The sequence below is a fragment of the Gobio gobio genome (assembly GCF_949357685.1).
Source record: "Gobio gobio genome assembly, chromosome: 9".
Lineage (NCBI taxonomy): Eukaryota > Metazoa > Chordata > Actinopteri > Cypriniformes > Gobionidae > Gobio > Gobio gobio.
This window is the reverse complement of record NC_137115.1, coordinates 15,613,838-15,631,914: the sequence shown is the minus strand read 5'-3', so window position 1 is coordinate 15,631,914 and position 18,077 is coordinate 15,613,838. Positions and strand designations below refer to the sequence as shown.

The 18,077-nt window shown below is 35.4% G+C and overlaps 1 protein-coding gene across 3 annotated transcripts in view; it reads left to right on the top strand.

Moving 5' to 3' along the window:
• myo5aa (myosin VAa) overlaps positions 1–18,077 on the top strand; it is a 133,816-nt gene that overhangs the window by 96,032 nt on the left and 19,707 nt on the right. For 2 of the 3 annotated variants that reach the window (XM_079826075.1, XM_079826073.1), the window contains exons 22-30: positions 545–793; positions 4,510–4,603; positions 9,356–9,504; positions 9,661–9,774; positions 9,970–10,107; positions 11,980–12,036; positions 13,034–13,261; positions 13,734–13,834; positions 16,390–16,446. In XM_079826075.1, coding sequence (XP_079682201.1) covers positions 545–793; positions 4,510–4,603; positions 9,356–9,504; positions 9,661–9,774; positions 9,970–10,107; positions 11,980–12,036; positions 13,034–13,261; positions 13,734–13,834; positions 16,390–16,446 — 1,187 coding nt within the window. The remainder of the gene's footprint in view (positions 1–544; positions 794–4,509; positions 4,604–9,355; positions 9,505–9,660; positions 9,775–9,969; positions 10,108–11,979; positions 12,037–13,033; positions 13,262–13,733; positions 13,835–16,389; positions 16,447–18,077) is intronic. The other variant, XM_079826074.1, reaches the window with a different exon arrangement.

Here is an 18,077-nt window from a genome sequence, read left to right as displayed (position 1 = left end):
GTTATGGAAGGAGACTGGGTTTCAAGCATGCTTTCATATTGACTTCATGATGTCAGTGTTAATTTGATTCTTGCTGCTTTTAGTTCCTTTAGAATGAGTCATAGTGTGTTAGCTGTGTATGATCACTTCATTTAGATTTGGGCTTCCCAGTGCAGATTTTTTTTTTCTAAGTGTGTGTTTATGTAGCTGTCAATGTAATGTCCTGATTCTAATGACAATTCGAGTTTTTAACTGAAAATGTATCATATGATGAAAACGTACAATATAGGTTCAATGTCAGTTCAAAGGTTTTGTACAGTGGAGTTTAAAAGTCTGAATCCATGTGAAAAGGAATTTTATTGGAACATTGGAGTATAAATGTTATTTAAACTTAGGGGAAAAAAAGGATTTTGCAAAGTAAAAGAATGCTATGACGTGAAAAAAGATATTTAAGATAAATTCCTTAAAGTAACTCTGTACTCTGATTCAAAAGCTAAAATTCCCCAAAATAATACTTATGTAATTAAATAGAATTAATTGCTGTTCTGTTTTGGTTTCGCTGTAGAGCAAGGATAACCGTTCTCTCAACGAGCGTTTGAATGGTCTAGAGATCAGCCATGCTGCAGAGTCTGAGCGCATGCGTGTGGAAGTCACCCGTCTGCGAGGGGCAGAAGAGGATGCCAAAAAGAACGCCAACAAAGTTACAACTCTTCTGGAGGAGGTGGAGCGACTGCGCAAAGACCTGAAGAACACACAGAAGGAAAAGAAAGCCATCGAGGAATGGGCGAAAACCTACCAGGACGAGATGGAACAGGTGCCGCACGTTCACTTAATTGTAGTTGTGTGCAGCTGTGCCTATCCTGGGATGCGTTTAAGTCCATTTCTTTTTTCCATTTCTTCCCTCGCTAACTTCCATCCATCTCGTTCACTTGGATGTCCGTCGTTGTTTACATTTAGTGCCCACTACTGGCAGAACCCAATGGGTTTAAATGGAACGCCCTAAGCCTTTGATCACATGGAATCTGCAATGGATCTTATTTATTATTTACAGTTTTATTCCTTATGAATTTGTTTACAGACCATTATATAGGCTTGTATGTATGCTTGGGCTGTTAAAGAAAATATAAAAAATTACACAAACGAAAATAACAATACAATAAACTATTACTGTGTAAAACCCGTCAGCTTAAGATAGCTACAGTATATGCTATACATAAATCCATAAATTAAAGTCAATCTGCTGTGACATCACAATCGTTTTGCATTGTGGTCTGTGGATCTGCCTGAAGTGTACATATGAGTAGACTCACTCCCCCGGTCAAAATTGAGGTCTGTTCAAATAAAACTTCCTTCGCCCACTAGACAAAGTTGAATGCACTTCAAAATGGTGGCAGGGATTCCCCAAGGGGAAGTGCTTAAGTGTAATGTATGTCTAAAATTTCAAAAAATTCAATTCATTCAGACTTATTGATTCAAAAATCAGATTCACTGATGCATTTGATTTGTCTCCCACTGGTGTTCCTTTAAGGGGGTTCACTTTCATTGCTCATTTCAATTAACTGATTCATAAAACTGATTCGTTTGATTCATTAGGCTACTCGGTGTTGCAGAAATCAGTTCATTTGATTGGCTCATGTCAATTAACTGATTAAAAAAAGTAGTGCTGTGAATCGATCAATTTTTTTAAATTAATAAAAAAAATTCTGTGATTAATCATGATTAATCGCAATTGAAAAAACATTGGAGTTTTTAATATTTTGATATTGTAATAATAATTTACTCTCCAAATTAATGAAGAAACAATTTAAAGACAACATATTTTAAATATTTGTTGTAATGGCATCTTTTTATGAATGAAGGTCAGTATCACTGATACTAATGTCTCTATGAAACATTAATGACGTTACATTACAGTATAACTGAAAGCTACCAATTTCAACATTTATTAGGCTTTAAAAAAATAACTTTTAATTTAATTGACCTTAAAACAATCTTTACATAAACCGATTATAATACATGTTATATTGCCTTCCCTGTTAGACATAGTCTACACAGAAATAGAATAAAATTATCAACACCTTTCTTAACTGCATAAATAATAAATGAAATATAGATTAATCATCATTAAAGCTAAATTTTTTTCTGTTCCCGTTGTTCTTTGATGAACATTAATGACCGACATCATGAGTGCTGCTGTCACTTTAAAGAGCACCTATTATGGCATGTAAAATGTTCCAAATATTGTTTTAGAAGTCCCCAACAACAGTTTTGCATGCATGCAATGACAAAAAAGACTTTAGTTTTCTTATAATATGTATTTATTTTTACCTGTTTTGACAGCGATTCTCAAATGATTCCTTTAGTGATTCACTTTTCAAAACCCCGCCTTTACGTGACGCTAATCTGCGGTGATTGGTCCGATGACCCAGTCAGTTGTGATTGGTATAGTCTGTGCAGATATTTTCGGAAACGGAACGCCCATCAAATATGTGTCAGGAGTTATGAATATGAAAACCGCGTCGGTACCGTTTGATGGTAACATGAGCCTCAGCTGTTCTCATTCATAAAAAAACTCTATTCTCCTCACGAAGACTCGCGACAAATCAACATCCCTCAGGGGTTTTAGTGTGCAGATGAGGAGACATAATGATAGATTCTCATATGTCTGTGTCAAATTTCTGAACAGAGGAGTAATTTTTATTCAATACTTCCTCAAAATGCGCAGATGTAGCCTAATCATGAGCGATTGAGTCTCTTATGTGTTGTTTTCAATTCATATTGGCAGCTGGAGGGCGCTCTGTGCACATGTAGTCCAAATATGGTACAGACAGACGAAGAAGATACCATGTGCCATAATAGAAGTCCATAATAAAAGCTTCCTGAAATCGCGAAACATGCAAATAGAGACATTTGAAGACTAATAAACACTCAATCGCGACGATGTATGGTTTGTCTTCAAGCCACTTAGTCTTCAAATGCTCATCCTTGGGCAGATGAAAAAAGTTTGCTTTTGAGTCGTGCTTCAGAACACAGGGTCTCGTAGCCATGATGTTTTCTAGTTTTCACTGGTGTCTTGGAGCGCAATAAGTGGGCGTATCGTATTCAAATAACTTGACAAGTTGACGTCATCTAGTCAGAGAAAAAGCTTCGGTCTTCTAACGATTCTTAAAAATGACTCAGAGTCGACTCTTACTTTTGAAAGAAAATAACTATATATACGGTGCACTGTCATGTTTCAAACTTTGCAGGATGTTTTTGTTCACTTGTTCACTATGTTACACACTATATGAAAGGTACATTTCAAAATTCCATGATAGGTGCTCTTTAAGATCGGCCGCTGCCGAACATGACGCGGATCTGACGCGCTGTCCCGCGCATCTCACTCTCCTAATATGAGAATACTCGACAAAACTGCCATTTTGGCTAAATTCTCTGTGTTGTTATTTTTTGTTCAAGAGCGAAAGAGAACTCGATGTGTGCACGAGACTGGCGCGCGTGTGTGTGTGTGTCAGGGTGTCCCTCGATTAGCTCCCTATCTTCCTAGGTGGTGAATCAGTATATCGTGTACATGAATGTGGATGACTCTCTGATCAGTGCCCTGACTACTGAACTAGGGAGCAGATTGAGACGCACACACACAGACAGGACATTGATATACAACGCGTTCTCTTGTGTCTTGTCTCACTTAGATTGTTTAAAAGCATTTACATGAATAAGAGCGGGATCATATAATGTAACGCTGGGTAAAAATGGATATAAAACGGACGCTGCGTTAATTGCGTTACATTCATGGTTCCAATGTCTTAAAGTTCTCCCACACCATTGAGTGATTCACAAAACCTTTTCAAATTAGTTTAACAGAATAATTTAAAAAAAATCTTAGTTTCTAAGTTATTATTGTATAACTCATATGAATTACAGTAATAATTTATATAAGTGTGCTTGATCTGTTTCTCAGACGTGTGTTGATTGTTCCTACAAAACCTCATTGATGGTGTTAGCATTAGATTAGCAAATTCTAGTTGCATTAGCAAATTCTCCACTATAGATCCTCAAAAAAAAAAGTAAAGTTAGACCCACAGGTTACCCACATTCCTCTGCTTTTAGACAGTCCTTCTAGATTGAAGAGTCCTCTAAAGACACAGATATACTCTGTGTATCTTCATATTCAGGGATTAGAGAGACCTGCACACTACTTTAAACCTGGGAAGCGAAGAGACCTGTACGTTCACACAGGTGAGAGAGAGATAGAGACTAGTGCTGTTAGAAGTATGTTACCAAATGTTAGAAGTAGTTTTAGTTTTAGGGTGTTACAGTAGAGGAATAGAACGATTCACAATGCCACAATAATACAATATTGAATGTGTGTTGAGTAAATGAATGTTTCTCAGCAGTTCAATCATTTTCCCTGTTCAATACAAACATCTGTGACATGATGCCGATTAACACAGCAAATTTTTTTTCATATAATCTTTAAAGACTAAAATGGCATGCAGTCAACTGATTGTGTTTGTGTAATATTTGTGACAGATGATCTCAGAACTAAAGGAGCAAAACCACCTGCTGAAGAGCGAGAAGAACGACCTGAACCGACTGATCCAGGAGCAAGGCCAGCAGTGGACAGGTAAAGCAAAAACTTGAATCTGTCACTAGCTATGTTTCCGTCCAACATTTAACTTATGCGCAAAATTGGAATATTGCATAAAACACTCTATCCAGTGAGTCAAAGAGAACAAAATCGTCACTTCCTGATAAATTTGCGCTAAATATCACTAAGAAAAGCCACTGTATATAATAATTTGTGTCTATAATAAATTACTGATTTTGCTGATGCTGGCAGATGCTGTTGTTTGCGAACTCAGTCATGTAAGAGAGTTCTGGGAGGGAATTACACCAAACCACTTTGACAACAGACTTTGCTGACGCATTTCAGAACAACCAAAACAATTTCAGATGCCATGAAAAGAGATCGGTCCACTGTTTAGTCCAGTTATGCCGTCCCATGCTCTTTTCAGAAAATAAATGTATCCAACTCAAACAAGTGCATACGTTTTTTATGCACATTTTTAGAATTGAGAATCTTGGGGTTTCCATCCAGCAGGTTTTGATGTGATATCCCAAAATGTGCATAAAATAGGTGGATGGAAACATAGCTACTGTTGGGCGATGTAGCTAACGAGCTCACGAGCACTGAACGGAGATGTTTAGCATATTGTTGTTCTATTCTTGAATATTGTAAAATCGCTTGAATGTTCAAACTAGCAAGCCTTTAAACGCATTTAATTGACAAACTTTATGAGGAAGCGAGTGAAAGTGATCTGGCTTCGAACATGCAATTACCATAGAAATTCTTAGCATCTAGATTGTATAAACAAAGATAACTGCTCCTGAATCTTTCCATGTGCCCGCAAACTCTACTTGATGTGACTGACAGGGCGGAGTCAAGTGACTAAAACCGAAATAACCGGCATGGGAAAATTACGTCAGTTAGAGGTTCTGAAGTTTGGTTACGATTACTTTTCGATTAATCGTCTAATCGTCCTTCAAAAATCGTCTTAATACTGTGTGTATATATATATATATATATATATATATATATATATATATATATATATATATATATATATATATATATATATATATATTAGGGGTGTAACGGTACACAAAACTGACGGTTCGGTACGTACCTCGGTTTTGAAGTCATGGTTCGGTACGAGTTCGGTACAGCAGATTTACAAAATTGCTTTTTATTTATTTTTTATATTTAATAGTGGTTTACTGGGGAAAAAAAGTGTCTGTCCTTGAATGAATTAAATTATATCTAAAAGTTTATTTAAGATATTTCTTTAAATTATATAGGGAGCCCTTATTTGTACATTAATATTAAAGGTTCACAACAGAGCCCAAACTATTAGCCTAAATTCAGTTGCTATTCATTTTTAGGTATAATAATCAACACTCAAATAACACATTGTATGCAAACATGTAAACTTCAGGCAAAAACATAAGGCAGTTTTTGCATTAACTTCTACATCTAATTATAAAATAGTTATTTTCTCCAAATCGTTGTTGAAAAATATTAATTTATATACAATGTCTGTCATTTTCAAGACAGGTTTATTTAACATCCATGAAATAATCAAGACATCACTAACAGGTTAAGTAGAATGTAATGAATATAACGGCTAATATAGAGCATATATTTAGCGAAAGAGTTGATTTCTCTAGTGAATAAAAGTCTGTGGACACTGAATGACTGCCTGAGGTGAATGTGACGCTAACGTTACATGACATTGTTTAGTTTACACGCAGTTATATTGACGTCTTTCCGTCGTTGAAACACTGATTGAGCGATTACACCACATATATACATGACAGTAAGTTGTAATGTATCCTCATACCTTCAGATCGTCATTCATGTTTATTCTTTAGTAAGAGAAGATCGATCGCCTTCACAGATGATCGCGTTCACGCGCGTGCGCGTCGCGCGGCCGCTTGAACTGTGATCAGTGACCAGTCACGCCACATAGAGCGTCAAAACGGCATTTATCGTTTGAATTTCGTGATAAAATGAACTGAATACTTAATATGTTTGTGTGGGAACTTGGATTGAAGTGTGTTCCGCCGACTGTGAACTGTTAAAGATTGCATTCGGAAACCGTTTGATAACGTTACGTGTGCACCGTTCACAAATGATCGCGTTCACGCGCGCGCGCGCCGCGCGGCCACTTGAACTGTGTTCAGTGATCACTGATCAGTCACGCACATTAAAGAGCATCAAAACGTCATTTATCGTTAGAATTTCGTGATAAAATGAACTGAATACTTAATATGTTCGTGTGGGAACTCGGATTGAAGTGTGTTCCGCGCTTACAACAAGCCGACTGTTAACTGTTAAAGATTACATTCATAACCGTTCGGTACACGCGTGCACCGTACCGGAAGCCCTGTATCGAAACGGTTCAATACAAATACGTGTACCGTTACACCCCTAATATATATATATTAGGGGTGGCACGGTTCACAAAACCCACGGTTCGGTTCGTATCACGGTTTTAGGGTCACGGTTTTCGGTTCTGTACGGTTCTTTTTGTTGTTGTTTTTTATCGTTAACACTCCAGAAATTTACTTCAGCATATGATATATATGGCTTAATCATCCACAATTAGGATACAGTATTAAAAATTGTTATATCAAGTTGTTTCCTAACTGGCTGTCAACCGAGTCCGACACATTGCCGTACATTTTTCATGTTAATCATATCAATTTTGATCAGAACAATGCACTGTGGCTTTAATTCAGCTGACCTGATTAACACATTTCACCAAGTGTCCCGTGTGTTTCACAATCACCATATGACATCCAGCGCTGGGAAAAAATAACATAAAATACACGAAAACACAACACTGCCAGAAGTTTTTGCCCAAACTTCAAAGGCATGTTTAAATTATTAGAACTAGAAGCATATCTTAACTTTTAAATGTTACATTTATCATGTGAACTACTTATATACAGCATGTTATATGAATGTGTGTATGAGACAGAGGGGAACACGGTCGCATTTGCAGCAGATATGTTGCCCTTCATAAATCAAAGCACGAGACAGACAGGGCTCGGAGGAGAACACTGGAAAATGTGACAGACTATATTTGCCTGTCCCACAGATTCACACTCTCACAGACAGACACACACACACACACACACACACACACACACACACACACACACACACACACACAATCTCCCACAGACTCACACACACACTCAATCTCCCACAGACTCACACACACACACACACACACACACACACACCAGACACACTCTCTCTCACACCAGCCGCGGTTCAGTGCGAGAGCGGGTGCCGCGCCGCGCGTGCCCGCTGCGCATACACACACTGGCAGTGTTTGTCTCCCGAGTCGCGCAGCACCCGCTCTCGCACTGCATCTTCCCTGCTATACGATGCTAGCGCATCCTCCAACTCCGGCAGCCTTCCTTATCTCTCCCACTTTCATTTCTACATGTGACGTGACCTGCAGCACTCCACTTTTACTTTACTGTATGTCCACACAAACCTCTTATTTCGCGCGAAAAGGACACCAGCTGTCTGAGGTAACATGTGGGCACGAGGATACATTGCGCAGGCGCGAACCGTGCGACACACACACACCGAACCGACACAAGCGAACCGAACGGTTCGGTTTTTTTCCATGTACCGTGCCACCCCAAATATATATATATACTAACACATTCTATATATATATATATATATATATATATATATATACTAACACATTCTCACCTGTGAAAGGTTATCCCATTTCTTTGGGAATTTTTTTTAACCAGAAGCTGTGCAATGTTGTGGCATCATAGATTCTTACTGTGAGTGATGACACGGCATACACACAACGGAAAAGTTTTTCCTTTGCGTTTTTCACGCAAAGACGACAATGTTGTCAAAACGATCCCCGTTCACACTGATTGATGAAAACGACAAAATTTGCTTGTTTTTAGTTTACACAAAGACAATAATGGTATTGTTTTCAAAAACTTGCACTTTGAAACCCGTTTTCAAAAGTTTGTTTTCAGTCCCTAAAAATGCTGATGTCGTGTAAACAAGCAGCCAAAACAAAAAAAAGTTTTCAGTTTTTAGTTAAAAATGGTGTCGTGTAAACGGCCCCTGAGTTCATTATCTTGGATGTGTATAGTGCACACTGTTACGTGTCTCCCATGTTTTTACCTTTCGTGTTTCTTTATTTTGATATTGTTTATTATAGAAGTTTGTTACATTTAGATCTGCGCTGCCTCGTCTTATCTTCTTCATCTTATCATTCCATGACGCATACATTTTTACTAAGACAATTTAAGCACGTGAAATGTCACATGAGAACTCACTGTGAACATTTTTGAGTCATGGTTGCAAATGAATTGTTCAAACTAAAATTGTATTATTGCTGCATATTGTAATTGTGCCAAATCTATTGAGGTCTAAATCAGACATTCTATTAAAATGTCTCTGTCTTGGGGTTCGCATACTCACTTCTTCTGACACGAGGAGCTGGTGTGAAACTTCTTCTCAGTCTTTAGGAGAATGAATGGCCAAAAAAACAGCAACAGAATAATATTAAATATATTGTAAAAACATCACCCAGTCTGACACTCTGCTATATAGTGTACACCCAGATCAAAAAACAAATCATTTATAAACAGTGTCTGTAATTTCTTTGTGTGCTTTCCTAACATGATACTCGTCCCTGTCCTGTTACAGTGTCAACATCATGAGTCAGTCTGCAGTCAGATGATTGAGTAATTCAATATTGGTTGACTGTTCTTTGAGAATGTGTGTGTGTATGGTGTCTTACATGTGTCTGTTTTACAGAGAAAATGCAGAGGGCTCTGAAGGAGGAAACCCAGCAGCTAGAAAACGATTTAAACGAGGAACGGTCTCGCTACCAGAACCTCCTTACCGAACATCTCCGACTAGAGGAGAAATACGACGATTTGAAAGAGGAGATCACCCTCACTGTGGTGAGGACACAATCATTTATGAATTACTAAAATTCACATCTTAAAAATCAACTAATCAATGGCTTTTCTGAATGATTAAGCTGGTTTAGGCTCAGATCCAGTACTCTTGTCATTAAAAGCCTAAACGTCCTCTGATGGCTCCTTTATTTCTTTTAGAATGTTCCAAAACATGGTCACAGGCGCACAGACTCCACACACAGCAGCAACGAATCAGAATGTACCTACAACTCAGAGTTCGCCGAGTCCGAGGAAGGGTCCCGTGGAGGGGAGGTCAGAAATCATTTGGAGCATTCATATTACTCAGTTGTTTATGATTTTAAATCCATTTTAGGCCAGTTTACTTATTACTTTTCTGGCATTCCAATTATTTGGCTTTTGTCCAATAATAAAACAGATCCTAATAATAAAACATAAAATGGCACAAATTGTGGCTATATCATGGGATGTGTTTTATTCTCTCCCCAGGATGTTTCCAAGGGGATACTGGACATGTCCCTGTTCCTGAAGCTACAGAAGCGAGTATCCGAACTAGAGCAAGAAAAACAGTCACTGCAGAACGAGCTCGACCGGAGAGAAGAGCAGTTTCAGCGGGCTAGAGCTAGGGTACACACACACACACACACACACATTTATTTTGCTTTCTAAATGAGGACATTCTATCAATGTTTTTATTTAAATTTAAATATAATGACTCTCCCTAACCCAAATACTAAAATAATATATATTAGGGCTGGGTAAAAAAATATAAATTTCTCGATTTTAATCGATTCTCATTTTTACGAAACAATACCGATTCTTAAATCCCAAGAATCGATTAGTCATCCTGTTTTCAGTTGATGAATGAATGAGCATTGTAGCATGCCTCCCATCCAATAATTCACAATAATCTTTGTGCTTTGTTACTATTGATAGGAAACAAATTACGTCCATTTTATTACGAAATTCAAAAACATAAATACCATTTTGGCGCTGTGGCACGAGATCGCTCTGGCGCGGCTCAGCTCAAGAGAAGCGGAACTGATCTTCTCTTCCACCTTAATACCAGTAACAGCGCGAATCATGAATCACTGTATCATGTACCATGTAATCTCAATCAGTGTTTCAACCGCAGAAAGACGTCAGTAAAACGGCCTGTAAACGTTGTCATGTAACGTCACATTTACCTCAGAAAAACCATATCCAGTGTCCATAAACTCATTAGTCAGCTAGAAAAATTAACTCTAGAGAGGAGCATTTTGCAAATTATAGGCGCCATATTACATAGGCTATTCATTATAATGTTTAATGTTCTTCAGTAGTTAATGCATGTATGTATGAATAAATCTGGCAAGAATTTATGACAGCCACCATTTAAATGTTTATATTTCAAAATACTAATTGGAGTAGAAATATGATTATGTAATTGTAAAGTTAATATTATAACTTTATTATTATAAAAAAACATCATTGAGTGTAATTTACGTGTTTGTATACAAATCAGTAAATTTTTACCTTGAATATTAGTAGGCTAATGTAGTACCAACTGACTCCCATAGTTTACAACATTAGTTAAGAGTTTTGTTTTCCTTGAGAAAATTTGCCATGTATTGTACCTGATATATATCCAAAATAATCGATATTGAATCGAATTGCAAGCTTGTTAATCGAATTGTGAAATTTGTCTCAATACCCAGCCCTAATATATATATATATATATATATATATATATATATATATATATATATATATATATATATATATATATATATATATATATATATATATATATATATATATATATATATATATATATATATATATATATATATATATATACACATATATATATATATATATATATATATATATATATATATATATATATATATATATATATATATATATATATTTACAGTCAAACCAAAAATGATTCAGACACCAGATATAATTTTTTACTAGTGGGTGCAGGACACTATAGTTCATTTGTGTTAGTGAGGATAGCAAAATAAAGTTAACTGTGACATATTATACCCAAAAATTCATTATACAGTGGACTACCATTAAAATTGATAAAGATTTGGGACCAAAATTATTCAGACACTTTGACATGACATTGTTTTGCTTAAGTATATTTTCTTGAATTGCTAATGTGACGTTTTACACCACGGACTGAACTAAATTAAGCATTGCTTGGTAATTGATTGACCTAAATTGGTATTATCTAATTGTGTACTTAAATTTAACAGCTGATTGGTTGATTGTAATCCATTACATACCTTTCTATCAAAGTTATCTGACATTATCAAGAATTTGTTTTGACACAGTTTAACTCTGAGTTCTTGTCATGTTTTATTAGCATTTTTAAACTATAGTGAATAAACTGTTATAATGTGAGAAATGTTGAAGGTGTCTGGATAAATTTTGGTTTGACTGTATATGCTTTTACATAAACACTGTTACTGTAATTGAAAATGTGTCTTTTATTTTTTTGACCAGGATGATGAGGAACATAAGAAAGCTCGTGGCGCTGAGCTGGAGTATGAATCTCTCAAGGTAAACACACACATATTGTCTTCTCATTATTATTATTTATTTTTGTTTGCACTGTGCAAACATTCTGCAATTTTAGAATTGTTTTAATGATCTGAAAAGCTGTGATTACTTTTGTGTTTGTAAAATTCAACACGAAACTCGCTTAAGTCTCCAAACACACATTGTTCACTTCTGTTTATAGAGTTTTTATAGCAAAAAAAAACACAACAACATTAAAAACATTACATTTTAGTTATATAATGTTGATTGTAACCTGTCATGTATTTTAGCTACACAAATGTTTTATTTCTTCATATTATATTTCAAAACACAGTAAATATATTTAAATGTCTTTTATATTGGACATTTCAAAATGACATGGATGACATTCTAATACATGAATGTTTAATTTTCACCATTGTTAAAAGAGGCATAGCATTCCTTCATTTAACTTCATGTTAAATATTTAAACAGGTTTTTTTAGATTAAATCTTCATAATAATAATAAATAAATGAAAGTTTAATAGCTGAAGTTACCTTTTGTATAAATACACAAGTAGTAAGTGATAATGAACATGTGTAATATGAAATTATTTTTTGAAGCCAACTATATTCTATAATTGTATTAGATATTTATATAAGTTTTATAATTGTATTGAATAATTATATTGACAACATGGTCACTGTTGTTGTAAGTGTTTCTCAATAAGTCTAAACATTTTTTTAACGCTTTTTAAGAGAAGCATTTTTTAATGATGAACGAATGAACAAAGATATTTTAGATAAATGTATGTCATCATTTTTAATATATATATTTTTAGTGCAGTACCTGACCACTTCGATGAGCTTAAGAGTTGTGTTGAAACACCATCCTGTTGCCATAGATATAGCTAGATATAGAACAAAATTGCCCAATACAATGGACGTCTGAAATTAGGAAGAACAAACCGTATATTAATGATATTATGTTTTTTGCATGTTGATAATTCTGAATTCTCTCTCTCTCTTGTGTCTTCAGCGTCAGGAGTTGGAGTCTGAGAATAAGAAGCTCAAACATCATTTGAATGAGATGCGTCAGTCTTTGAGAGGCAGAGCTGATGCCGCTTCCGCTGCTCCGGGTTCTCCTGCGTACACGGTCCTGCTGGATCAGCTGAACACCTCCAACGAGGAGCTGGAGGTGCGGAAGGAAGAGGTGCTCATCCTGCGCTCTCAACTGGTCAGTCAGAAAGAGGCCATGCAACACAAGGTCAGGCACAAAGCATTTCATTCTTACATAAAAAAGATGCATTGTGCATTAATATCTGTCACTAACATTCTTCTCTTCATAAGTCTTGTTAACATTTCTAACTTCATCTCTCCTTTTGTCCTGTGTTGCATTACATCAGGATGAAAAGGTACGTCGGTCAGACTGCAAAACAATCATTTACATCACTTCATCTCCGTTTTGGTCTCTAAAATGCTGTTGTTAAGTGTTGGGGAAGATATTTTCAAACATTAACATGGTTTGTGAACCATTCTTCAATTAATTTATATGAAAAGTGCAAACATTGTATGTTAACTTTACAGTTTACACGTCCAAACATCACTTTTATTAACTGAGGATGAAGTGAACGAGAAATGGTTCTTGTGATGTGTCTGATGCTCAAATGTCTGATACAGTTAGTTGATGGATTCAGTGATTTATAACATGAAAATGTGAACCTTCTGTGTGTGTTTAGGCAACCATGACCGAACCTTTGCCATATATTGAGGATGTGCAGAAGCTGACTGATGCCAAGGAGATCTCCCAGGCCTACATGGGCCTCAAAGACACCAACAGGTGCATTGTTTTTCTTTACATTTCTTTCACTATCAGTCAGTCACGTGCTGACACACCATGAAATCCATTACATCTCATATATATGTTGTGTGAGTTCCTGTTCTCTGCCCTACTCATAGTGAAGTGGGTCTTCATGTTTTAAATCAGAGGTTCTTAAACTTTCATTTTCATCCCCCAGAGGACTACTACTTCTGATGTATCACTATATAGTTATATATATATATATATATATAGAAATTGTACCCCCAAATTCTGTGTAAACTACCATTCAAAAGTTTTGGATCGATGGTTTTTGTGTTTTTGAAAAAATAATTTTATTTTCACCAAGGCTGCATTTATTTGATCAAAAATACAGTAAACAGTAATATTGTAAAATAACAAATTAAAATAACAGTTTTAATGCTTTCAAAATGTAAAAATATTTAAACATTCTAAAAATGTTATCGTCGTCCTTTGACTAGTGTTACATTATATGATCACGCTCTTATTCATGCAAATACTTTTAAGCCATTCACGTGCGATAAGACACAAAAGAGAACGCAGTGCGATAGTGGCACGTGTCTGTGAGTCTCCTGTCTGTGAATCTTCTTTCTGTGTCACACACACGACTCGTGCGCACAGAAAGTGGCTTCAGACAGCGTTTGAACGGACAAAAACACAAATTATGCCAAAATGCACGTTTTGTCCTCGCAAATGTCAGTGTATATATATATAAAAGTCTTAAGTTGTGAAAAAATGGGATGTGTCAGATCCACGTCATGTGCGGCAGGTTTTAAAGTGACAGCAATCTAATAAACCTGCTACTGTGATGTCTGTCATTAATGATAATCAAAGAACAAAAGAAAAAGCGGAAATCACGCTCTGCTCTTCACTAATAACTTTTGTAACTTTTAATAAGGATTAATCTATATTTAATTTATAATTTTTACAGTGAAAACTGTGAAGTGTTTGATTAACTTTATTAAATTTCTGTATCCTACCTGGTAGACCTAACTGAAAAGCACTGTTTACAAGGTTACATGGGTCAAAAACAGGACAAGTAAAAATCTGCACTGGTCTGACTGGGCGAATAGAAAAAAAATTGAGCCCTAATATATTGAAGGGCACTGGTAAATGTTACATTTATTATGTTTTTTTGTAAATGTTGTTTTAAGCTCCCTTAAATTAAAAGTTGTTACCTAATTGAATTAATTATAGTATAATGCTGAATGCCTATAATTAATGGCTAATGAAGGTAATGGACTATTACTTATAAAATAAATAATAAATACATGAACTTCTTTTGTAACTGGATGTGAACCAAAAATAAATATTATATAAGATTGAGTTAAAATCAAGATATTCAAAACAGTAATAGAATATAAATATGACTGGATGCATGTCATTTAAAGCCATTGTACAATAGATGATATATGCCCACTTGCACAGTCGTCATGGTGTAACAGCACATAAGTTGAATTCTATGTGTTAATGTGGCAACTTGTGATGCGTCTTGGCATCCGTAAATAGCCTACAGTCACACTGTGCTTAAACCAGACAGCTTAGTGTGACATGTCAAAACGAAATCATTCCCATTAAAATAAAAAAGCTGTCTACACAGCTTTGTGCACAGCTTTATAGTTGCAAGCCATTGCACGGTCAGACTGGACTGATTAGTCTAATATTATAGCATATAATGTGATGTAAACAATAGGTCTACATAATATTGACGGATGCAGTTCATAGGAAACATAATGTATTAGCCCAACAGTCACAGCATGAAATAATACACACAGAGAAAAAAAGGTGTCAACATTTTACCTTTAGGGTACACTGGGGCAGTACCCTTAAATGGACATATTTGTACATTTTTTACCACAAAAGGTTCATAGTAGTACCTTAAGGTACGTACTCTAAGGTACTAATTTGTACCTTTTCTTTACTCCTAAAAGGTGCATATATGTCATTTTAAGAGCACTGCCCCAGTGACAAGCTGTTGTACCCCTAAAACTACAATTCTGACTTTTTTCTCACAATTGCGAATTTATATCTCCCAAATCTAACCCTATAAATCACAGTTGCGAGGGGGAAATTTTTATATCACAATTCTGAGGGGGAAAGTAGTTTATATCTCGCTATAATTTTTCTTCCCAGAATTGTGAGATATGAACTCTGAATTACCTTTTTTATTGTTTTATTTTGTGGCTCCATAGACTGCTACTGCAAAACTGTAATTTTCTGCCACCAGGTAGGCTCCGCCCACAAAACGCAAACACACAAATGGTCTATTGTACCATCACACCACCCATCTCTATTTATGCCCCTCTGAGCCTCTCGGTTTGAGAACCTCTGTTCTGATCTATGTTTTGTTTATTTGCTGCTGGTTATCTTCTTTGTAGTGTCTGGCATGCATCCATTGAATAACATTATCTCCAATTGAGGAAATTGTGATTTATCGCTCTCACAACCTTATTCATAAGCCGCTGTGTTTACCCTACACTACTTGTCAGGATCAGGCCACTGTCTGTATCTATCTGTCTGTCTTTCTGTTGATGGCTCATCTCTGTCCTGCACAGATCACCCAGGTTTACACGCAGGCCGACTGAAGCGAACGAGCTTGTGAGCAGGTTGAGGTAACAGATGGACAGGCATGATGGGCCGCTCTCACTGCATGTGTGTGCAGCTCAGAGCAAAGCAGAAAGTCAGCCTCATTCCAGAGCCCATACATACTGTAGATGAGAAAACATACAGAAAAGCTTTGCTAGTTTGTTAAAAGGCATGACCTTTAACTAATACGAAGGGATTGTCTTAAGTCTATTTCGCTTTGAACATGTAAAACAACCCAAGTTTGCTTTAGGTAGCTTTAGAGGAGGGTGTATTTGAATGATTATAGCACAATAATATACCAGTGCAGCAATCTTTGTGAATGATTGTACAAAATATGCTAGGAAAATCCCATTGTTTTGATCAGAATTTCTGTCCATCCAAAGGTAAATGTCGCTTTGGCTGACTGCTTAGATGCCATTTTTTATCCATATCCAGTGCACAAATATGGATGGCAAACTAGTTGTTTTTTTTAACAGTTTAAGGTTTTTTTTTATTACGTGTTGGTTACACTTTGTCAACATTATTTTATCTTTATCATTTATTTTGTTTTATTTAATGACATTTCATCTTTGTGCTGTTTTACTTCATTCTTTTCCTACATTTCTGTCATCTGCAATATTTTTTATTAATCATCCAAACCAGAGACCCTTAATGGAATAGTTCACCCAAAAAGGAAAATTCTGTGACCATTTACTCACCTTCATGCCATTCCAAACCCAGAAGTACTTTATTTTGTCCATTAGAATATAAAAGGAGTAGTTCTCAAACTGAGATGTATCAAAAATATAAGCATATAATGGTAAAGTGTAACTAGCTATATATATATATATATATATATATATATATATATATATATATATATATATATATATATATATATATATATATATATATATATATATATATATATATATATATATATATATATATATATATATATATATATATATATATATATATATATATATATATAAGAACTTGGTTTTAGATGCTCTCAGTTCTGCCATATTGTGTGTTTAAGCCTATATGCAAACATACAAAATGTTCATGCATTATGTACAAATAATAATGAGATCAACTTTGGATTGGTAACAGTGAGTCAATTTCAAGATATATAAGGATATTTTATATATTTATATATAAGGATAATTTAAAGATATATAAACTATGGATAGCGTTTACATTATTTAGAACTGTATGTAATTGTTTTGATGTAGTTTTCCTTTGGAGTTTTAGACGGAAAAGTTAAGAGAACCCCTTTTTCAAAGAATTTTCTGGCAACTCTTTTTCATTCAATGGAAGTGAATAGAGACAGGGCTTTCTACTGTATCTCCAAACTGACTTAAAGCACTATAAAAGTATCATAAAAGTTTATTCATGACTCGCACACTATATTCCAGTTTTTCTGAAGCCGTGGTTTTATGTGATGAACAGATTTAAGCTGTTAATTTTCCATTGTAAATCTTTCCCTCCATAAAGCAGCTCTCAAATCTCAGCTGCACTTCTTATATTACGTTCCATTTCTCACATATATTATCATATATTCTTTATTGGGTGAACAATTCTTTTAAATAACCTGTCACTCACATCACAGTTTGCCACTTTTTGTTTTCGCTTGTCCTTGTTTTTTCGTTCTTACCATTTCTTTCTTTGTTCC